Below are 20,811 nucleotides of genomic sequence, written 5' to 3'. Positions count from 1 at the left end.
TTCGATAATGGTGATTGTGTAACGCGATTCTATTCGTCTTTGTTTTGTTTTTGATTCACGTGTACACCCCCTCCCCCCTCACTTCGCATATGTATTCCTTCTTTCATTTTTTTTTTTGCCATTTTACAACCTCAACCTCTTTCTGCACACCTGTTTTCCCGAGGGCAGCAGGAAGGGAACATGGACGACATAGAAGACAGGACGAGCGGTCACTCAGAACTGAAGTTTATTAAGGAAATCGTTTGATATATATGCATGCCAGAATAACAACCGGCGGATAGCAATAGTAACGACATTCTTAATCTACCAGACTCATGTATAGTACTAGATTGCAGCCAATGGCCAGGAAGATATTGCATTTGGCCGAGAGCGTGACGGATGGCTAACTGATGTACACATCACCGCGCGTTATTTGACACGCCTCTATCACAAGCCTCGTGGCCTCCCGCTACTTGTTTGTGCTGAGAGCGTGAGTGTCATGAAAAAGTTAGTGTCTCCTTTCCTTTTTGGTACTAGATGACTCTGTAAGGTTAAGAGTGTCGTTAGTTTTGTTGTTATTCTGGCACGTATATACGTCACACGATTTCCCTGATGAAACTTCAGTTGTGAGTGAGCACTCATTCGTTCCGTCGTCTCCTATCTTGCCCTCGTCCCCCCCTTTGTTGATATCTTTACTTTCATTATGAATCGTATGTGTTAGTGTTGTCTTTCAGCATGATCCTCACCTTTCTCGTGTTGCTGACGCCATCGGCCGTACTCGCCATCAAGAAACCTCCGCACGTGATCTTTATTGTAGCAGGACGATGTGGTGAGTGTTACCAGAGTCCTTCATTAGAAGACTCCTGGTGTTACCTTTGCGTAGTACATAATTCCTCGCCAGGCTAAGGCCGGGGGATACTTGTGTTGCTACTATGCACTTGGAGGGAGGACAGAGACACGAAGGCGAGCATGAACCAGTTAAGCAGGGAGTCATTTAAGTGCGCACATATACTAGTGCCATACGCACGAAACAACACAAACTTACGCAGACATACCAAAAGCACGCGCGAAGTAAAGCATTCATCACGCTTTCAGAGGCGGTCGTGTAGTTGTTTTCTTTAGGGGTGTGCGAATATTGGAAATTTTGATTGCGAGTTGAATAGTCCTTGCTATTTATTTATTTATTTAGCATATCTTGCAGGCTCAGTTTGGAGCATAGGGCAAGGGAGCATACACACAAGTAGGGATACAAACAACACCGCGAACTGTGCAATGGTAATACACGTAGCAACAAGTTCAACAACACTAAACACTATATTTGCCAAATGTAACAGGCACTCACAGAACATACATCGATTTGTGGAAGTGCGTAGCGAAGTGATACTAAGCAGAGTGGGAGTGTAGTTTGCTCGCAGAATGTATCGCGGTTGGACACGTCAGCAATCGCGTCAGGGAGATCATTCCACAGTGAGGTGGCTCGTGGCAAATTAGATGAATTGAACGCGCGTGACCTACCAGAAATACGCATCAAATTGTGCTGCTTACGCAAGCGTGCCGACATGCGTTCCGGTGCGTGTAAAGTAAAAATGAAGTTGTGTGGGCTATCTTGCGGCGGTAATCCAACGGCTGCAATTTAACACCACGTTTAACTCGTGAAACACCGTAATGACTGTCTGTGCTTGCTTGTTATGAGACTGGCTGAGGCGTATTCCAACCGTGGACGTACGAAAAGTTAAGTATAGGCTAATTTACGAATGTTAACTGGGCAGTTTCGAAGATTTCGATGCAAGTATCTGAGTGATTTAGCCGCTTTACAGCGAATGGCAGGTATACGGGAAGACCAAGAAATATTAGTATCTATATAATCGCACCCAGATATTTATACGACGTTGTCCCGAATACTTCACTGTTGTCGATGTTGTACTCACTATGGCCGATTCGTATTCAATTCGTGAATTTACTTTTCGAAGTTGTCGAAGATTCTCTTCTGCTCGAATAATAACGATTATTAGAGGTTCAGAGGGAGAAAGCCGGATGCAATTGGTAACACTTCCGAATGGTTCTGCTACAATGGGACCTCGGTTGCTGCGGAAATTCATCAGCTGAGTTAACGACTCCTGCTGAACAATTTCCAGTTTTTCAGTTGATGCCTGCTAATCGCATTTACGTAAGTGAACTTATTATTTGGACAATCTCGCCATGTTTGCACCCCTTTGTGACGAATCATGGGGGACGGGGGGGTATAAGACTACATATTGCTCCTTCAGCATCAGGTGATATGCTTTTCCAGGGTTTCAATAATGTAACTGTTTCTCATTTAGAAGCCCTTCAGTTGACTAGAAGTCCATTTGGGAATGGCATTACAAGAATTGACCCATTCTTTTTACCAAATGGACTCCACGCCACCTTTATATTTCAGTTTGTTTATAAATAAGAAAGTGCTCGGTATTCGATTCAATGTTCTAAGGACGTTTTTTTATGGAATATTCGCAATAAATCTCAATCGAAAATTTCGCTATTCGAGCGCCCCTAGTTATCTTTTAAAGGGGTGGCAGCGCACTGTTAGACTTCCGCGTGGTTGAACATGGAAGGCGCTGAAGTTGCGCTGTTTGCAAGCGATGGCTGTTTTGTAAAACTTATGGCAGAAGGCTGGATTAGTTAGGATTTTGAAGTTTTACGTATTTCCAGAGCTTAGGGATAAACAGGAAATACTAGGATAAGGCAACGTATGACAGGATCGAAGGATCTCAACTGTCCTTTCGCGTCCTGTTGTATTTTCTTCTAGTATTGCCTGTTTCGCTCTAAGCGCTGGTAATGCATAAAATTTTTTGTAAAACTTATTGCATTCCAATGTATGATATATTGTAAAGAGCGCTTTGAGTTTTCTGTTGCCATTGCGAGATGGGGAGTTAAGCAAGTTTCAGCGCAATGCCAAGATAGCGGCGTCAATGTTGCTGCTCGTTTTGTGGTAGACTGCAAAGGCACCCCGCAACTTTCGCTGAGGCCGCTGTTATATAAATTCGAATAAAGGAGTATGTGTGCATTTGATCCTTGAAGAACCAATCGATTATTTTAATACCGATGTTAATTTTTCTTGCTTCCATGACGAGACCGTGTTGTCCTCACAGTGACATGGCTCAGTATATATAAAACAACAAAACGTGCTTTCTGCGCGAGGTTTGGACGCTTACGAACCGGTGCCCTTGGATAGCGCTGTCTCTATAAGTTATCTTAAAACAAATCACCGCGATGTACTGCGTGAACATCTTAGGTCCCGCCTGCAACGCGACTGCTACGTGTCGCAGGGTTGGGCCGATACGAGCCTCGTGGGTGGATACCAGGTGCCCACGCCCAACTTGGACGCACTGGCCGCCCACGGCCTCCTGCTGACGCAGCACTACTCGTTGCACACGTGTACGCCTTCCCGGGCGGCTATTATGACTGGCCTCTACCCCATCAGGATGGGTAAGAAATGCTGGAGACACCCGCATTGATAGGAGCCAACGCCTCCTAGATGGCAGAAGGCTGGTTCACTTCGATCTGTGACGTCGTACTACCTTGCCCGACTGCCATAGAATCTAATGGGGACGTGTAAGCCGCAGCGATCTTGACGTCACCGCTTTCGTCACGCTCGGCTTGGCATTGTAAATTTCGGTCCAAGTAGAATGACGTCATAAAGCAGAGAGCACAAGGCTGATATCTAGGAGGCGTTGTACGAGCACGCTGGCTTACGAGCACAAGCTGCACACATTCCATGTCGTTTTACGGTGGAAAAAATAGTAACTTCTCTCGGGCCAAGCTGGAAAGGTAAAAAAAAAAGAAAGAGTCCAATCAGTGAGCTTGAGCTTGTTTAGTGCATACTTGCAAAACGCGCGGTCCTTTTGCTCAGGATGTGAGCATAGTGCGCTTGCGCTGTGAAGGGATCCTGAGCTTCGCCACTCCTGAACTCGGGCAAGTATTATTGTCTCGACTGATAGTTTGATAGTTCATTTCCGCGCCTCTCAACAGCCGAGTGGCCTTCTCGACAATACACAGTGTCATAATACTTTTTCACACAAAATGATGAACGTGGTGCCTTTTGATTTTTTAAACACTCGTTTTAAACAGCCACTAAACGTTAAATACAAAATAAACTCAATATAAGCTAGCATTTATAAAGATATCAATGAAATAGGTCATAGCCAAAGAGTGATGGATTTTACGGGCTTTGCAATCGTGTCATCGGACAAACGAATCTAAACGGACAAACGGATACACTTGCGGATTGTGCCACACGGAAACCGAAAACACAGTGACGACAGAAGTGCATCACAGTCAAGCGTACCATGCACAACTTGGCGCGAAAAGCTCATGTCACTGGGTTGACTGGGCTGATTTTTATCACGCGCGAGCAGTTTCTTAACACAGATGCGCAGCTCACCCAGTTTTTGCATATACTGTTTATTTCGAACGCCCCTATGATCTTTCTAGTCAGTTAATCCGTGTGAGCACTTTCGCGCTATCGAACAAACGCTTATGTAGCCACAGCTAGCGCAGGCAGTGTTGCGGCCAGAGGACCGGTCGTTGCCAGTTAACATTGTTGGAGTGTTCCCGTAGGAGATGATTGAGGCATATACCTGTCTGCTCAGTATGTTGTTTCCCGCATGTGAAAGAAATACACTAAACTATTACTTCCATGCATGACACTCATGCGAACTAGAAAGTTTCAAATGGCCTTTGGAAGCCCACTGAAACTGTCTAACCTATGCGCGAAATTGAACACTGTCGCACTTAAGCGACGTGGTTGTAATAAAAAGCACCGCGAACAGTTTGTGTCGTGCATGGAAGGAGTAGTTTAATGTATTCCTTTATTACGCAGGAAATAATATATTTGGAAGACAGGCAGATGCCTCGATGACCGCTTACAGGAACATTCCAGCAATGTTAACACATTGGCGACGAATGGTCATCTACATAGCCGCACACTGCATGTGCTGTGTCTGTAAGCCTTTGACCCGCCGCGGTGGCACAGTCAGCTTAGGCGTTGCGCTGCTGAGCACGAGATCGCGGGATCGAATCCCGGCCGCGGCGGCCGCATTTCGATGGAGGCTAAATGCAAAAACGCCCGTGTGCTTGCGTTGCAGTGCACGTTAAAGAACCCCAGGTGGTCAAAATTAATCCGGAGCCCTCCACTACGGCGTGCCTCATAATCAGAACTGGTTTTGGCACGTAACACCCCAGAAAGAAGAAGATGTAAGCCTTTGTTCAATACAGCGAAAGCGCTGTCCGAGAACGCGGATCAGCTAACTAGAGAGATTGTAGAGACATTCGAGATCGACAATACAAGCAAAAATTGGGTTTCTGTGTAGGTAGGTAGGTAGGTAGTAAAATTTATTGAGGTCCGGAAGAATCTTCACCCCGTTTTTATAGGGGAAAGACTGCGGGCCGCTCCCACGTTGGGACGGGAAGGCCAAGCCTCACCGCCGCATCGTGGGCCTTCTGGACAGCCCGGAGTTGATCAATCCATTCGTAAAATAATAAATAAACAGAAGAGAAACCCTGTCTCTTTCGCGGTAGCGACCTGTGACAGATGATTTTTTTGTAATGTGATCCATACTGGTTGACTTTTTTCCTTGTTTTTACTTCGTGTTGCACGATATGCATTGACCACGTGCAACCATCAGTTGATGTTAGCGCTCTGTTTTCGGCTTCTTCGTCTTCTTGCGTGCCCTGTTTGCGCGACACATCACGTAATGTAATACGAACTTACCCGTGCATCAGTCTGTCCTTTTGGACGCGTAAATAAAGGAAAACGATGCGTAGTTGGGTCACTGAGCACTGCGAACGCGAAACGCGCGAATGTTAAAAAGAACCTGTGTTTCTGTCTGCTCCAAGTACTGTTGAGAAGAAAAGAGAAAGAAGCGCGCCATAACCACGCGCACGGGCCAAGGGACGTGGGGTTCTAAAAATTTTGTGGGCAGCAACATTCATATGGGGACGGATTACCAGCGAAGCTGTTTAGGCTGCCTACATGGGCGGCATGCATAGGGCTGTATACAATATGAAACAATACATTTTTTTTCATACATCACCAAACTACGCCGACACAAGCGCCACCGTGATCACCGCACCTCTCATTCATCAACTGCTGCTGCAGCCGCACCTCCGATGCGCGTGACGTTATAACCGCAGAAGCGCAGGCCACGTGCACAGGCGCCGTCGCCACACTCTTTCCCTCTTTCCCCTCTCCCCACGAACGCGCATGGCGTTATAACCACAGAAGCGCAGGCCACGTGCACCATCGGCTCCATTCCTGTCCAATCGTATCGTCTCCATTCCTGTCCACGCGCCGTGATACGGACGCAAGCCGCCCAGGGTACCCCACGTGGGAACTCATGCGGGAATGCATACGGGGGCTAGAGGTAAACAGCTTCGCTGTAAGGTCTCCCCAAGCAATCGTAACCGACGGACGCGCAGTCACTTCGTTCTTTACGCGTACAGTTTAGCTTCGTTATACCAGCATCGCTTTATTCTAAATGTAGCTTTTTTCCATGTTTTTCATCGCCCCCGGCCACAAGTCATGTATTTGAGACCGTATATTTCGAAGTCGTGCGGCGCCGCACTCAGCCTAGTACGAAGTGCGAGCCGTGCAGTTTGTACACAGTGATCCTTTGGTTTTCTTTGTATCAACCTGGGAGTGGCAAAGAGAGCTGCGAAGGCCACTTCGACACATGACGGAAGCTCGCTGGGACTGACTGTACCACGCGATAATGACCGAGAGACAATAAGGCAGCTTCGCGCTGGCGTCATTGAAATTTCGCCGCTGTCATGTCGGCGCCATCCAGAGTGCCTTTGTAGAGCTCCCACAATGTTGAAGTGCACTTCCAGATAGCTCTTTTAGGGGAACTCCGCTTATAACGAAGCCCACTTTCTGTTCATCATTTGCGGCCTCAATGGCGTCGTGAAACTCATCTTGAAATCGGCCGGCTTTGCAGGTTTGCAGCACGATGTGCTGATTCCTGCTCAGGAGGGCGGCATGGACCCGAAGATTCCCACTTTGGCCGAACGACTTAAGAGCCTGGGTTACAAGACGCACGGTCTTGGAAAAGTAAGTGTATAATCATAATAGCGTGGCTACTTGTGAGCACAGCTGTTTACCCAGACCAATGAGCTATAGTGTTTCAGCACAGGCGTAGAACGCCTTTCCGGTCTGTTCACTATGATGATGCGCTTTGTATGATTGTCAACTGTATTTTAACAGCCCATGACGTAGATTCTTCTGGGTTAGTAGAGGTGCCGTAGTTAGGGTGGCTAAGCTTGTTTAATCTAGTGAAGTATATTTTCTCGAAGTTTCGATTTGCGTTTATTTGGCTTAAAAGGGTTAGTTGGTAGAAAATGAAGCGCAAGTTTTTCCTTTATGTTGTTTTTTACCCGAATCGCAGCGCCAGCACATTAGTATGACGTCACCAATATTAAAATATTTTCGTATGTTGGGGTCATTTCTTGTTCGGAAAGCTTATCAAAACAGATAAAATTGTGTCTTCGAAGACGTCTTCGCAAAACTAATTTAAATAGACGATAAGAGAGCACGCACGGAATATTGACAACACAATGCCGAAAATACTTGAGGGAAGTGTTTATCATCTGGTTGTCACTTTATTGTGCCTCTGGCAGGTTGTACGCTGCCACACCCAAAAACCGGTCCTTCCACGCTCAACCTCCCCCTTCCCCTGACGCCGCGTGCAAACGCCGCATGTCGCTCTTGCACGTCGCCTCAGCCGCTTCCCTGCACAGCATGCGACCACCGCCATAGGTGTTCGGCCATGCCACAACTCCCTTCATTCTAACTACCCGCTTTTTTGTCCTTCTCTTTCGTCTCAGTGGCACCTTGGCTACTCCAGCGTAGAGCTTACTCCCACGCGGCGAGGTTTCGACACCTTCTTCGGCTACTACAACACTGCCAAGTACTACTTCACCCAGGGACTGAACTTCGTGAGTTCCCTGTGTCTGACCGCTTGGTCGCTTGTTTGTTTGCTTATTTACTTTTGTAATGTCTGCTGCTTGTATAAGCACTTGATTGTTTTATCGTTTTGATTTTCTTAGAGGGAGGGTGGTTCGTTGCCTATACCCTCCCTGGTTTGGCGTCGCTGCAGGTGCTGTCTGCTGTGGCTCGGTCGGCATCTCTGCAGATATATTTGTGAATACGTATATGAAGGTGCTGTCTTACACGATTTGCCGATACCGGACATAGTTCAAACCGAGGCGGCCCAGGGTGGCAGGTGATGCACGTAAGCGCGGACGTGAGCTTCAACACGCGTTCGTCGTCATTTTATCGCCTATATTCCGTGTTGATCACTGTTTCTTTGTCATTCCCTCGTCATCGTTCCGCCGCCTTTACTCTGTCGTCACTGCGTTGTCATTTCGTCGTTATCACGCCATCGTCTTCATTGTGTTGTCGTCATATACAGTCGTCTTCATGCATTCATGGCCACACCGTTGTCCTTATGCGGTCATCATACGGTCGTCTTCATTCCTTCTTCGTCATTGCATCGTCGTCATGTCAGTCTTGATTGCGTCGTCGTAATTCCAGCATCGTCATGACGTCGTCGTCATGTCATCATTATCGTCATTTCGTCGTCTTCGTCACGCCGTCGTCGCCATCATCACATTGCTATTGTGGCGTCGTCGTCACCTCATATTTACCTACGCCATCGTCATTTTGTCATCTTCATAGAGTCGTCGTCATGGTCGTTTCATCGTCGTCATTCTGTCATCTCGCATTGTGCATCCGCCTGATGTGGTGTTTGGATTTCGGCATAGCTTGTGAGCGGTGTAGTTGCACATAAACATAAAAAAATGCATTACATTAAAGTTGAGACCTTTGTTGCGAATAAGCATAGACATTGCATGAGACTACACGTTGCACAGGATCAATTGTACGCATCACCGTCAGTTGCATAGCATTTAATTAAGCGCTTCATTAAAGCTTCGCTTCACATAGATTCCAACGTGTGCGTTGGACCTGCGCATTTTTTTAAAATTGTTCGGGCGCCCGCCACTGATAATAGCGATTGGCGAGACAAGGAGACGATTGCGGCTGCTATGGCCAATCGTGGATGGCACTTAAGAAACGCTGTGTGACTCTGATGTTCTCAGTATGCTGCCGTTGGCCCTACAGTTCTCTTCCGCGCACTTGCAGTTTAGCTTCGGCAACGTGCAACGTCCGCAAAGCTTTGAAGCGCGGTGAGAGGGGATTTGCTTCCTGAAACCTGTAATGTAGATTTCAGAGCTTTTAGTAGCTCGCTGCATTTTGTCAGATCCAGTGCAAGTATAGAGTTCAGAGTTCCATTTCTAAGACTACAGAAAGGTCGCGCTGGTACGCGCATGCGCTCGAGAATACAATATACTGCTTTTCGACATGATGTAAGAGATTAAAGGGCTACCCGCTTTGCGATAGCCCAATAATTGTTTGCCACTGGCTGGCCGCCTCCGTAATGATGTGTTCGCTATCATGATTGGTCGATACTTGTTCTTACCAACAACCGTAGCGTGCCATTTACTTTCCGAATACGGGCCTTGTGCTGTAATGGGCGCCGCCATCTTCGAGCCAGAAAATCTGATTTGCGGCTGTGCTGAAATTTACAGAAAAAGAAAGGAAAGAGGCTAACGACAACCCAACGAGTAATGGAATTCAAAACGATAGGCTTGATTAAGTAACGTTACGATACAGAAAGAGGCATTATCTAAAGGATATCTAAAGCGCTGATCAAGCAATTGCTCATTTAGTAGAGTAGCAATGTATGGCGGTGCGCGACAGAAGGTTCAAGGTTAGAGCATTCCAGCGATATATCGTCTGCACCTACACCTGCGACTCCCACAACAACGTACGTCACGGTTATTAATCCCTGCGATCCTGGCATATTCTTCGGCCAAGATAATGTTGACGTTGAGGACTGGCTCAGCATGTATGAGCGTGTTAGCCAGAAGAAAGGAAGGAAGGAAAATATTTATTGGGTCCCGAAATTTGTGAGTTGCCTCACAAAGTGGGCTGCTCCCACGTTGGGGACCGGCAGGCAGAGCCTTTTGGCCGCGTCGTGGACTTGCTGGACGGCCCATAGTTGCTCGGTCAGGTCCGAACAACCGCTGGGACCCTACCATAAATGCTAGGAAATGTGATATTCTACTTGGGCGGAACACCACGTGTCTGCTTCTGGACACATGAGGAGGAGCTGCCTAGCTGGGATGCCTTCAATGGGAAGCTCGGCGACCTCTTTGGAAACCCGACCAGTTGCCAAATGGCTGCAAGAAAAGAGCTTGCTATCAGAGTGCGGTCTCCCACTGAATCGTATGTTTGGTACTTACAAGACGTGCTTGCCCTTTGTCGGAAAGTCGACGATAAAATGGCCGAGGTTGACAAAGTAGGCCACGTCCTCAAAGAGATCGCGGACGACGCGTTCAACTTGTTGACCTACAACAATGTTTCCACCATCGATGTCATTGTCAAGGAATGCCGCCGCTTCAAGCTGGCTAAAAGCCGTTGCGTCATTTCACGGTTCTCCCGTCTTCCTAACATGACTGCGACGTCAGTACGTCAACCTTACCACTGCACCCCCCTCCAATGAGGACGTCACGCGTATCGTTCGCCGCGGGCTCGAGGTTGCAAGGACACTTTAGGCGAATTTCCGCCGTCGGCGTCGCCGTGAGGCTCCATATAAAGTCCAAGTGTGATAACATCCCGGCCGCGCGCCGTATGCTTTAGGTGCGAGGGAAAGCTTGCGAGGTTGTGCCAGGGAAGGATGGTGGCTTGATGCGTCGGCTTCTTCTCACGCGCAAGGGAGAAAGGCGGGGTGGGTGCGTGGTCTTCTCACGCGCGCAAGGGTGGTGGTGATGGGATGAAAGTAAACAAAACTGTACGCATTGCCGTTAATTGTAAAACATTTAATTAACTGCTCCTGTAAGCTTCGCTTCATGTAGATTCAAAGATGTGTGTTATATAATCTGCATTTTTTTTCAGTACAACATATGTGGCCGCGACTTCTGGGACAACGAAGATCTGGTGAGCGATGCAGACGGCGTGTACGATCTGGACCTCGTCACCGACAGGGCTGTCGACATACTCTCCAGACATGACACGAACGAGGTTAGAGTTCCGTTCTTTCACACACACGCACACGCACACGCACGCACACACACACACACACACACACACACACACACACACACACACACACACACACACACACACACACACACGCACACGCACACGCACACACACACACACACACACACACACACACACACACACGCACGCACGCACACACACACGCCGTGGTGGCTTAGCGGCTATATATGACGTTGCGCTGCTAAGCACAAGGTCCCGGGGGCCCCATTTCAATGGGGGCGGAGTGCAAGAACGTCCGTGTACCGTATATTGGGTGCATGTTAAAGAACCCCAGTGGTCAAAATTAATCCGGAGCCCCCCACTACGGCTTGCCTCACAATCAGATCGTGATTTTGGCCTGTGAAACCCCAGAATTTACTTCTTTAACGCACACGCGCACGCGCACGCACACATGCACATACATGCACGTACGCACACCAACGTAGTCCGAAAATGGTGCTGTGGAACAACCGGCGTTGAACTGCCTCAAGGAAACGAAATTTAGATTGCTATGTACGATACGGTTTTTTTTTTTTTTTGCGGTCACACCTTCAATGGCACCGACACTTGGGAGGCAATACAAGCTTCGCTTGAAAAAATACTCAAGCAGAAGTAGCACCTCACAATATACCTCTTGCTTCTGTACGCGACAGCCGCTGTTCATGTACATGGCCACCCTGGCAGCGCATGGTCAGACGGACACTCTGACGGCTGATGCACCAGAGAGGAACCTGGCCAAGTTTCCGTACATCGGCGACCACAACAGGACACGCCTCGCCGGTGAGTCGGGTACGCTTAAAGAAGCTAGCAAAGAGAACACATTGAATGGCGCCACCGCCATGGTGGCCTCGCATTACGAGCAGACTTGGAGCACGGGCTGCGTACTGTGCGCCATAGATGACTTAAACTTGGGTCTACGGACGCCGCCGTCTTGGTATGTAATACGAACGTTTTCCTTCCTTTTCAATTCGGCGACGTCGACAAAGATGCCCTAAGATTCCTAAACTACGTACATTAAAGAGAAACGTAACTTGAACTGTATATTAGGAAATCACCCTGCTACATTACAAAATCAGTCTAAACTTGTTTAGTGTTTCTGTTTAGCATCCCACTAAGCTGGCTTGTCAGGTTCTTCCTCTATAGAATGCGTCAGAAGCGCCATTCTCTTATATCGTGAGCGCAGTACGGGTAAGCCCGAAACGATCTTGAAACGGAAGACTCGCTACCTCCTCGTGACGTGATTAGATTTGAACCGCGTTTGCTAGGGCCTATAGTTAATTGCTTATTGATAGACCAAGGCTAGACTGCATAACAGAGGAACCAATGATTCAACAAAGAAAATCTTAATAACCTTTTCTGAACGAGAAAACAACCGAAACATACGAAAGACATACATTCGTGGCGTCACGTTATCGCAAAACGTTCGGGCGCACCTTTTGCTTTCACCGCGTATTGAATACTTTACCTCCAGATGATTACAGACATACCGTATTTACTCGAAGATACCCTATATACTTAATTCGCCGAGGAGGAGGAAGGATGATTAACTATATTTATAGAAATACGCTGACGGCGGAATCGTCCGAGGTGGGCGGCGTCGCTAGTCCAGGATGCCGTTCGACTGAGCCGATATCTTGGCCCTGCTCACCACACGAAAAACAAATAATTGGAATAGTGGTCGACCCATATTAGATGCGATGCATCTTATGGTCGGGGCTATGTCACTCCCTCCATCCATCCATCCGCCGTGCGGCGTCCACACCCCTACTGCGCATGCGCATCCTCCTCCCCCTCCTCTCCTTGTCTCATCTCCTCTCCTCTCGGCATTCCTCCTCTCCTCTCCGACGCTCCTCTCCTCTCCGGATTGCGCAACGAATGGCAACACCTGCGACTCCGCGCGCGATAATGCGAAGCAGCTTAGGTTAGAGGCGCGACGGTAGGCGCCCCAGAGGCACCGGCAACAGTCACCAACGCCGCGCGCGTTCGGTGCGAACGCGGGCAAAACGCCGACGGCGTCGACAACAGTTCTGCGTGTTGCTGGTGCTGCTGCATGTCCAAGATTATGCAGCTGATAAAACTACCTTGAGTCGACCCCATGGCTGCTTCGCATACTACTCAGGGTTTCCCTACGGGAAGATGGTGTAATTTTTTCTTCGATAATTGAACTTTGAACATGACGCACCTTTACTTACCGTAAGCTCCACTGCTGAATCTCGCTAGTTGATGCCACAAGCTGCATCTTCGTCGGAACTGCCAGAGAGGTCGTCCCCGTCCGATGGTTCGCAGGCGCCCTAGGCACCTCCAAACGACGTCGTCCTTGGTGCCATCGAGCGCGTTGGATATGCAGAATTTGTTATAGAGCCAATCTGGATAATCTCGAGACTGGCTTTTATAATAAGTACCGAGCTAACTCTAAAAAAGTGCTTCCAAAAAGTACTGAGCTAACGGAGTTAGCTCAGTACTTTTGCTAGCTTTGTTCGCGAATATAAATCGATAGCTCAACTTGGGCAAAGTAATATCCACAGGTTTCTTCCGCTGGTTTGCTCATCACTGCATCTGGAGGATCTTCGTCGTCGCCAAAGATCACGAGGCACCTCTTCTTGTACAATGAGTATGTTTACAATATTCACATGTTATATACAGGAAGACCAATGGGGAGGGTATGCAGTCGTTAGGTAGGGGCTTGCTTCGGCGACACTTCGCCTGGCAGTCTGCTGCGGCCCTCCTTATTCCACGACTACCAACTCCGAACGTGCACTCGCACGACACTTTTCGGGCGCTCGCCTCCACGTCCCCTCTCCCTCGGTCAAACCGACCCTCTACTCGACAAATGAGTCCGCGGTCAGCCGGTCACCTGGCTCGAGCCCGCACAACTGGGACGAGCCCGCATACGCGACTCTGGTGTGAGCAGGTTTGCACTGGACGTCACACACACCATTAAAAAAAAGGAAAAAAGAAGGTCGACCTATATTAAAATAAAGACGGTAGCCTTGAAGAACACTTCAACAAACTAAACTTAGCGTTGCTTCTTGGTGTCCCTTTATAGTTGTTGTAAATGACGAATCCGCCTGCAGTGCACTTTGGTGCTTACCTGAGCGGCCGCAATACTCTCCTTTGGTGCTTCCAAGCATGTCAAGCTAAACCTGGTATGTTGCGGCTGGCTCTCACCAGGCGCGGTGGACGCATTGGACGAGTCCGTCGGCCGCATCGTCGAAGCCCTGCACAGACGTCGCATGCTCTCCAACAGCGTCATAGTGTTCACCAGCGACAACGGGGGCATGCCGTGGGGCACCTTCTCCAACACTGGCTCCAACTGGCCGCTGCGGGGCGTCAAGGGCACGATGTGGGAAGGCGGAATCCGTGTGCCGGCGCTTGTATGGAGCCCGCTGCTCCGGTCTGGCTCCCGCGTGGTCATGTCCCGACCCGTGCACTTGGTCGATTGGCTGCCAACTCTGTACTCGGCTGCCGGTAAGTGTCGACTCCTAACGGTACGGCTAAAAAGAAACGCTGAATCAGTTTGTGCTAGTCAAATATTTTGTTTTGAAAACTGTATCTGGATTTATTTGCTGACAAGATAAGCGGGGAGTCCGCAGTAAGCGGTCTGGTAACTGAACAGGAAGCTAACCGTACTGTTTCGAGTAACGAATGACTTAAGAAAGTTGCATGAACGTTCCGATCACCATGACACATAAATTGACGACGAGTTATAGGGAACGTATAAGCATGAATGTGTGGCATGTAAAAGACTGAAGAAGCAGTTAAGTATGCAATAACCGCGCTTCGTTTAAAAACGGTAACGTCTGGGCAATAACGATTCTTCTTGACCAGGCGGCCGCGTCAGCCACCTAGGCGACATCGACGGCCTGGACCTATGGCCAGCCCTGTCCATGGCGAAATCCGACAGTGCCGCAATCTGGCCTCGCAACGAGTTCCTCATCAACACTGACTCCTCTTCTGGGCTGTCGGCCTACCGGGACGGTAACTACAAGCTCGTCGTAATCTCAAATCGGACGGCCCAAACGCCAAATCCCTTTGGGCACGACGAACTCCAGCAACACGTCCCCACAGCAGGCGGCATGCCCGAGTTTGAAAACGAGGAGGCCGCAGCGGAGCACCTGGACCGGCTGATGAAGTACGTCGCTGGCCTGGAAGACCCTGAAGAAGCTGCTCGGCCGCGGAGGTGGTTTGGTAGTGCCATCCGGCTGGCGTCAGAAGGCTGCGGTGCGGTGCTCGCGGCAGGATCCCTCTCTGCCGGGTTTCGAACGGCGGGACGAGGGTCAATACTTGTTCGACATAGAACGTGACCCGTGTGAACTCAACAACCTGGCGTCCAGGAAGCCGTTGGTAAGAACAAATTACGGAATGGTGAACTGGTGGGAGGGTCGGTTTGTTCAAAGACGAGATTATTGAGTAAGCGATCGAAGTCGTTTATTACGACGACTCACAACCTTCATAGGGTAGATCAGAGGGGGCTTGGCATATGTGACCCCCGATTTGACAAACACGCCTCGACACGAAGCTCCTACTCGACTTTACCGACTGTGAAATAGTGCCGCCCCTCGAATGACCTGTACACTGCGCTTCAAGAGCGCTCTTTTGCGATTACTGCAACAGGAATTGTTTGAGAAACACCCATTCACGCCAGTGACTTCGAGTACGCGCAGCGAGTTGATGGTTACGAAATGTTAGCTTAGGTGTCACCTGAGTACTTGACACAAGCGCAGTGCATGACCCCAGCAATCGAAGAAGAGGGCGAGCTGCTCTCGGCGGAATCGAGTCGGGGCGTGTCTGTGAATACGGAGGCAAATGGGTCCGGTTTGGGCTGCTATTCTGAACACTGACAAGTTCCCCAACAGTGTGAAATTATATAATGGCGTCATTTTTAGCCAGTCAGAGGGGCCGTGGCAGCCCTCTGGGCCAATTAACCACGACAAGATGGCGGAATTCGAAATTGCCCTAAATAGTACCCTGGGTAAGCTAGCATTATTGACTGGATGCAACCTAATGTGCGCCGGCAGACGGTCCTAGTATCTGCATTCATGTCATTTTGTGTTTGAGTAGAAGAGCAGAAAAGGAAAAGAAACTGTCTGAGAATACATGGGTGCTGCCTTATCAACGGTTCTTTTATTCGCCAGACGATCACCTATCGATTCGCGAACGGACTGACGTTTTCATTTTATTCTAGTTTAAGTTGTCTGCTTTTATTGACCCTTTTCGCGAAGTAGTTTGCTCTAGAGGAACGAGATGGCGGTTTCAGCGGCGCGCCATACGTTGCCTCAGCGAATGCGCACGAATACGAAACCATTAGTGCTTCTGCCGCCCTGATACTGTGCGATCAGCTGTCGGAAATGCAACTCAGTGTTCGCTAATGCACTGTGCCCAATTCATGCTGCAAAATGTGCAACTATAAAGGGAAGATGTGTGCGGTAGTTAGCTGCAAAAATAGTGATTCGCATATTAAGGAATGGAATCAACCTGTGTCGCCACTGCTACATACGAACATGTCTGTGTTGTCGGCCCTTCGTGATGCACGGCTTTCCTTGAGGATAAAAAAAGATAATTCATCCGCCAGCGCTGTATAGCTAACCTCCAAAGAAAGGACTTCAACTCCGGAACGTCGGTACTTAGAGTGAGTGCCGCTCGTTACAATTTAGGAAGTAGCGCCACTTACTGGCATGTAAGCTTCTCGCACGTTATCTGCACACATCCACCCCTACTCGCGCGCAAACTTACGCCCACCCTATTGCCAACGTATCTATAATAAGTGAATGGGCGCACTCTTGAATCAATGTGCCGAAACATGAGTGACGGCGACTACACTGACAAGACACGAATGTTGGAAGCTGAACGTTTCGTGACGGTCCACAGAGTAAGCGAGGGACTAGCGTTAATAAGTCTTTGCTGCTAGCTACTACTAGGTACAGAACATTTACATTCCAAGCTTTGTGCGCAGCAAGAACAAATCTATCGCAGCAGAGCAAACCCGCGAGCGATTAGGCTGAAAATAAACAATCAGATAGTGGCCGCACTGAGGAACCTTACTGAGTCAGAAACATGAAAAGCCGCTGCTTCAAAATGTTTGCCAAATAAAAGAAAGAAGAGCACACTGATCCTGATTTAATTCATAAGCGGAAAGTTTGGACAGCTTGGAATACATTTCTAGCCCCGTTTTTACTACAATCAGCGTATACGCGGCTCGCGCCGTTTGGACAAGGCGTAATGAGCTCTGAAAGCACTTACATGTCATCTAAAGCTGCGGACAGAGCTTCGTGTAGTCCACACAGTCACCGTCTACGATATGCGTCAAAATGGAGATTCGCTGCGCCGCACTGGCGTCACGCGCTTGCATTGTAGACACGGAGGCAACGGGGGCAAGCAATGGACGCGTCACCACGTGATCAAACATGGCAGCGCCCATGGGAGCGCCGGGAAAAGGGTCAATATTAGTTCGATGGCGACAGCTGGTTAGTGAGATCGAGCGTTTCAATCGTTTGGACCTGTACAAGTTGCAATACGTTTTATTCTCTTGTGCTAATGTATGACCCTATAAGCTACACGTTTGAATTGCAGGCATACCTGAATGGCTTCGAAGCGTTACTTAAGCGACGTCAACTAGTCGCAACTTTTCAACAATCTGAACGAAATTAATATCTGACAATTTCAGATTATCTTCACATTACGCGACGTGCTCACTTGTCGCTTCTCATTCTCGGATCTCCTTCTCACATACTGGTCCAGTCATGCACAAATATGCTGCATTTTGGCGATTTGCTCGATTTCGCCGATTCGCGCTTGAACCTGCTGTTTTAACACTGTGGAGCTAATCGTCCGCTCGCAAAGTAGCCGCTGGATTGCCTCCAAAATATATGGTGCGGCGTGTATACCTTCACGATGGAGACCTTCGGAGGCACATGGTTTCATGCGAGGCGTGCACCGCGATCGCTAGATGTCGCTACCACGGCATCTCGATAAAAAACACTCAAGGTGAAAACACGTTGTGTGTGTGTATATCGAGTAGCCGTGGTCGCTACAAAACTATACGTCATGCCTTTTGCTTGAGGCGCAACAAGCCGCATCTCTACGTCGCCGCGGCAGTTTCAGCGCTGACCTATAAATGAAAGGATCGGAAACAGTCCAGGGGCGATCAGAAACGGATTCAGGGTAGCCTCTGCAGTAGGGTGGCTACGGAGCGGGGCTAAGGCAGGTTGAGTGCGGCTCAATACTGTCTGTTATGGCCCGGGCGGGGCGGTGGAGTGGTAGGGCACACCCTCTGGATCCGTCAGTGAGGGCATAGTCTCCTCAAGGAGGCTATGGTGAGGGTGATGGAAAAACTGCGAGAGCAAGTGGCTATTCGCGTTTGTAAGATATGCGCATTATACTGAAAGTTTGCGCCGTTCTGGGAAACCTTTTAGGGATTTCTTCTACTTCAGCTGATTATGGTCACCCACCTCTGCGTCGCGCACCGCCCTCACCGAGTCCGTAAGCAGTGGAAAAATAATAATAATAATAAAAGAACGCTACATAGTCTGTCAGTTCTGCGCCGACAGTGCGGTATGAAAACGTTGGGTATACGAAAATGTAATACAATTATTCATCTGCACCTGCGTTCATGCGCTCATCAGCAATGAAATTTCTGGTGACCATAATAAGCTGGGGGACCATAATATGCTCAACTAGAAGAAATCCCTAAAATGTCGCAAACTTTCAGTATAATACGCATGTCTTATACTCGTACAAACGCGAATAGCCACTTGGTCTCGCAGTTGTTCCATCGCTCCTTGGTGTTTGAACCTTCCTCCATATTTCCTTGGCACGTTTCGACGCCAGTATCTTCTTTTCCTCTTGCCGTCGTAGTCGATACTCGTTGTCCTAATCCTCCCCGATATAACTCTCGGTGCTATTAAAGACACTGCGTGCTCAATGCGCAGGTTGCGGCCCAGCTCTCCAGGAAACTGAAGCAGTACACGAAAGCTGCAGTGTCACCGCTGAAGATGGTGATAGACCCGACGGGGCTGCCCTCCGTCAACGACTGCATCTGGGCACGCTGGAAGGACACTGCGCAGACGGCAAATCGTAGTTGCCCCTGCCCGTGATGTTACCGATCCCCACGACTGGCCGTAGTTAGTTCTATAAACGAAGTCTCAGTGTTCGAACACCTCCTTGAAATCCTTGAAAGTTATTTAATTTAGTAAAATATATTCAAGGGACCTTAAAACTTCTTGAAAATAAATGTGCTTCGTGAATAACCTGAAAACTGCGGTTGGGGGCGACATTTAAACATTCAAGGTAACAAACTCCGCATAACAGCTATGCCATGGACACTGTCTATCGGGAAAGATTAAATCCCAGATTATTTTCTTTTACGAGTGTGGCTAAACGATTGCAGTGTGGCGTGTTCGCTGTCATGAACAACAGGCTCATTTAAATCACTGTTGCCATCATAGAGCTAGACGAAGCCAGATCAAGCGACCAGTCCGTACCATATTGTTTTTTTTTTTTTCCTTTTTTTTTTTGCTAGTTTTGCTAGTTGGTTTGTAGATTAGAGAAGCCAATTTCGTTGCTGGTGAGCGCATGAACACAGGTGCAGCCGAATAATTGTATTACATTTTCGTACCCAACGTTTTCATACCGCGCTGTCGGCGCTGAACTGACAGACTATGTTCCGTTCTTCTTCTTCTTCTTCTTTTTTTTTTTTTTTCTTTTTTTCCCCCCACAAGTTACGGACTCGGTGAGGGCGGTGCGCGACGCAGAGGATGACCTCAGATTCCTGGCGTTGAGGCGCCGCATTCCAGGCTTGCCTCCGTCCGTCTTTTGGTGGAATTCAGATTAAAGCCTAATGTCGAAATTGGAGTCGGGCTGTCATCAGTTGAAATTTTTCCTACGACGAAGTAATCTCTTGTCGAATGGCAAGCATGCACTGACACACCAACAAGGTGGGAATCTAGGATTCATATTTGCCGTAAGCATCTCTTTACGCTAGAACAACGAACGATTCGCTGGACGAACATGTGGCTGTGAACAGACGATGTATTGCTCGTCCACACCTTCTTGAATTTTTAATACAAAGGGTTAGGGCAAAGGCGATGTGAAGAAAGCAAAACGATGTAGATGTCTGTCAGACCTGAATATCAGAAGATGATGGCGTCAGGTGCGTTAAATGACTGTATAGTACTGCGTGATAATACTAATCCTGAAATAATTATAGCGATATTGTACAAACGTTCAAAACGTCGCGCGGCTCGGCGCGTTGATGGCGAGCGATGTTATTGTTGGTGGTGGAACGATGTTATTGGCTAGGCCTTCACGTGAAGTTATCAGGATTACATTGAACATGTAGCTCAAAAGTCTATAGACTAAGCCTGTATTGTATGTGTATTCCTGGAAATATAGAAAAGAATCACTATAAATTTCCAAATAAATGACGCATTTCCTCCTCTAAAATGGGCAATTTCGCACGAAGGCGAAGCATTCAAGGCGATAGCAATTAAGGCTTAGAACTACGCCGATGGCGTCTCAGACCGCTGACGTACCGCCAACGCCAACAGCACCGCCAATGGATTTGCAGGCGTGCCACCTCGATGCTAAGACGGAAGAAAACACACACATGCTGCTCGGCGCCGTCTGCGCTCTCGGCGCGAACGCGCAGTGAACTTGGATGCAGCCCGCGCCTCTGGCAGCAAGTGACAACCGAG

The 20,811-nt window shown here is 48.5% G+C and overlaps 1 protein-coding gene across 1 annotated transcript; it reads left to right on the top strand.

Annotated features, from left to right (window-relative positions):
* The first annotated feature begins 714 nt into the window (after positions 1 to 714).
* LOC119462009 (arylsulfatase J-like) lies at positions 715 to 19,633 on the top strand. Its single transcript, XM_049672396.1, has 9 exons — positions 715 to 808; positions 3,121 to 3,444; positions 6,954 to 7,066; positions 7,840 to 7,950; positions 10,973 to 11,098; positions 11,773 to 11,899; positions 14,291 to 14,587; positions 14,948 to 15,463; positions 19,048 to 19,633. The coding sequence occupies exons 1-8, from the start codon at positions 715 to 717 to the stop codon at positions 15,421 to 15,423; spliced, it is 1,668 nt and encodes a 555-aa protein (XP_049528353.1). The 3' UTR covers positions 15,424 to 15,463; positions 19,048 to 19,633.
* Positions 19,634 to 20,811: the final 1,178 nt, after the last annotated feature.

Source organism: Dermacentor silvarum, chromosome 8 (assembly GCF_013339745.2).
Source record: "Dermacentor silvarum isolate Dsil-2018 chromosome 8, BIME_Dsil_1.4, whole genome shotgun sequence".
NCBI classification, from domain to species: domain Eukaryota; kingdom Metazoa; phylum Arthropoda; class Arachnida; order Ixodida; family Ixodidae; genus Dermacentor; species Dermacentor silvarum.
This window is presented reverse-complemented; position numbering and strand designations above follow the sequence as displayed.

Bases quoted from the DNA above. Each gene is read 5' to 3' on its own strand.
- LOC119462009 (XM_049672396.1), top strand. From the start codon at position 715: ATGATCCTCACCTTTCTCGTGTTGCTGACGCCATCGGCCGTACTCGCC. The intron at 3,445-6,953 runs GTAAGAAATGCT...CCGGCTTTGCAG, and splicing joins CCTCTACCCCATCAGGATGG to GTTTGCAGCACGATGTGCTG. The intron at 14,588-14,947 runs GTAAGTGTCGAC...CTTCTTGACCAG, and splicing joins AACTCTGTACTCGGCTGCCG to GCGGCCGCGTCAGCCACCTA.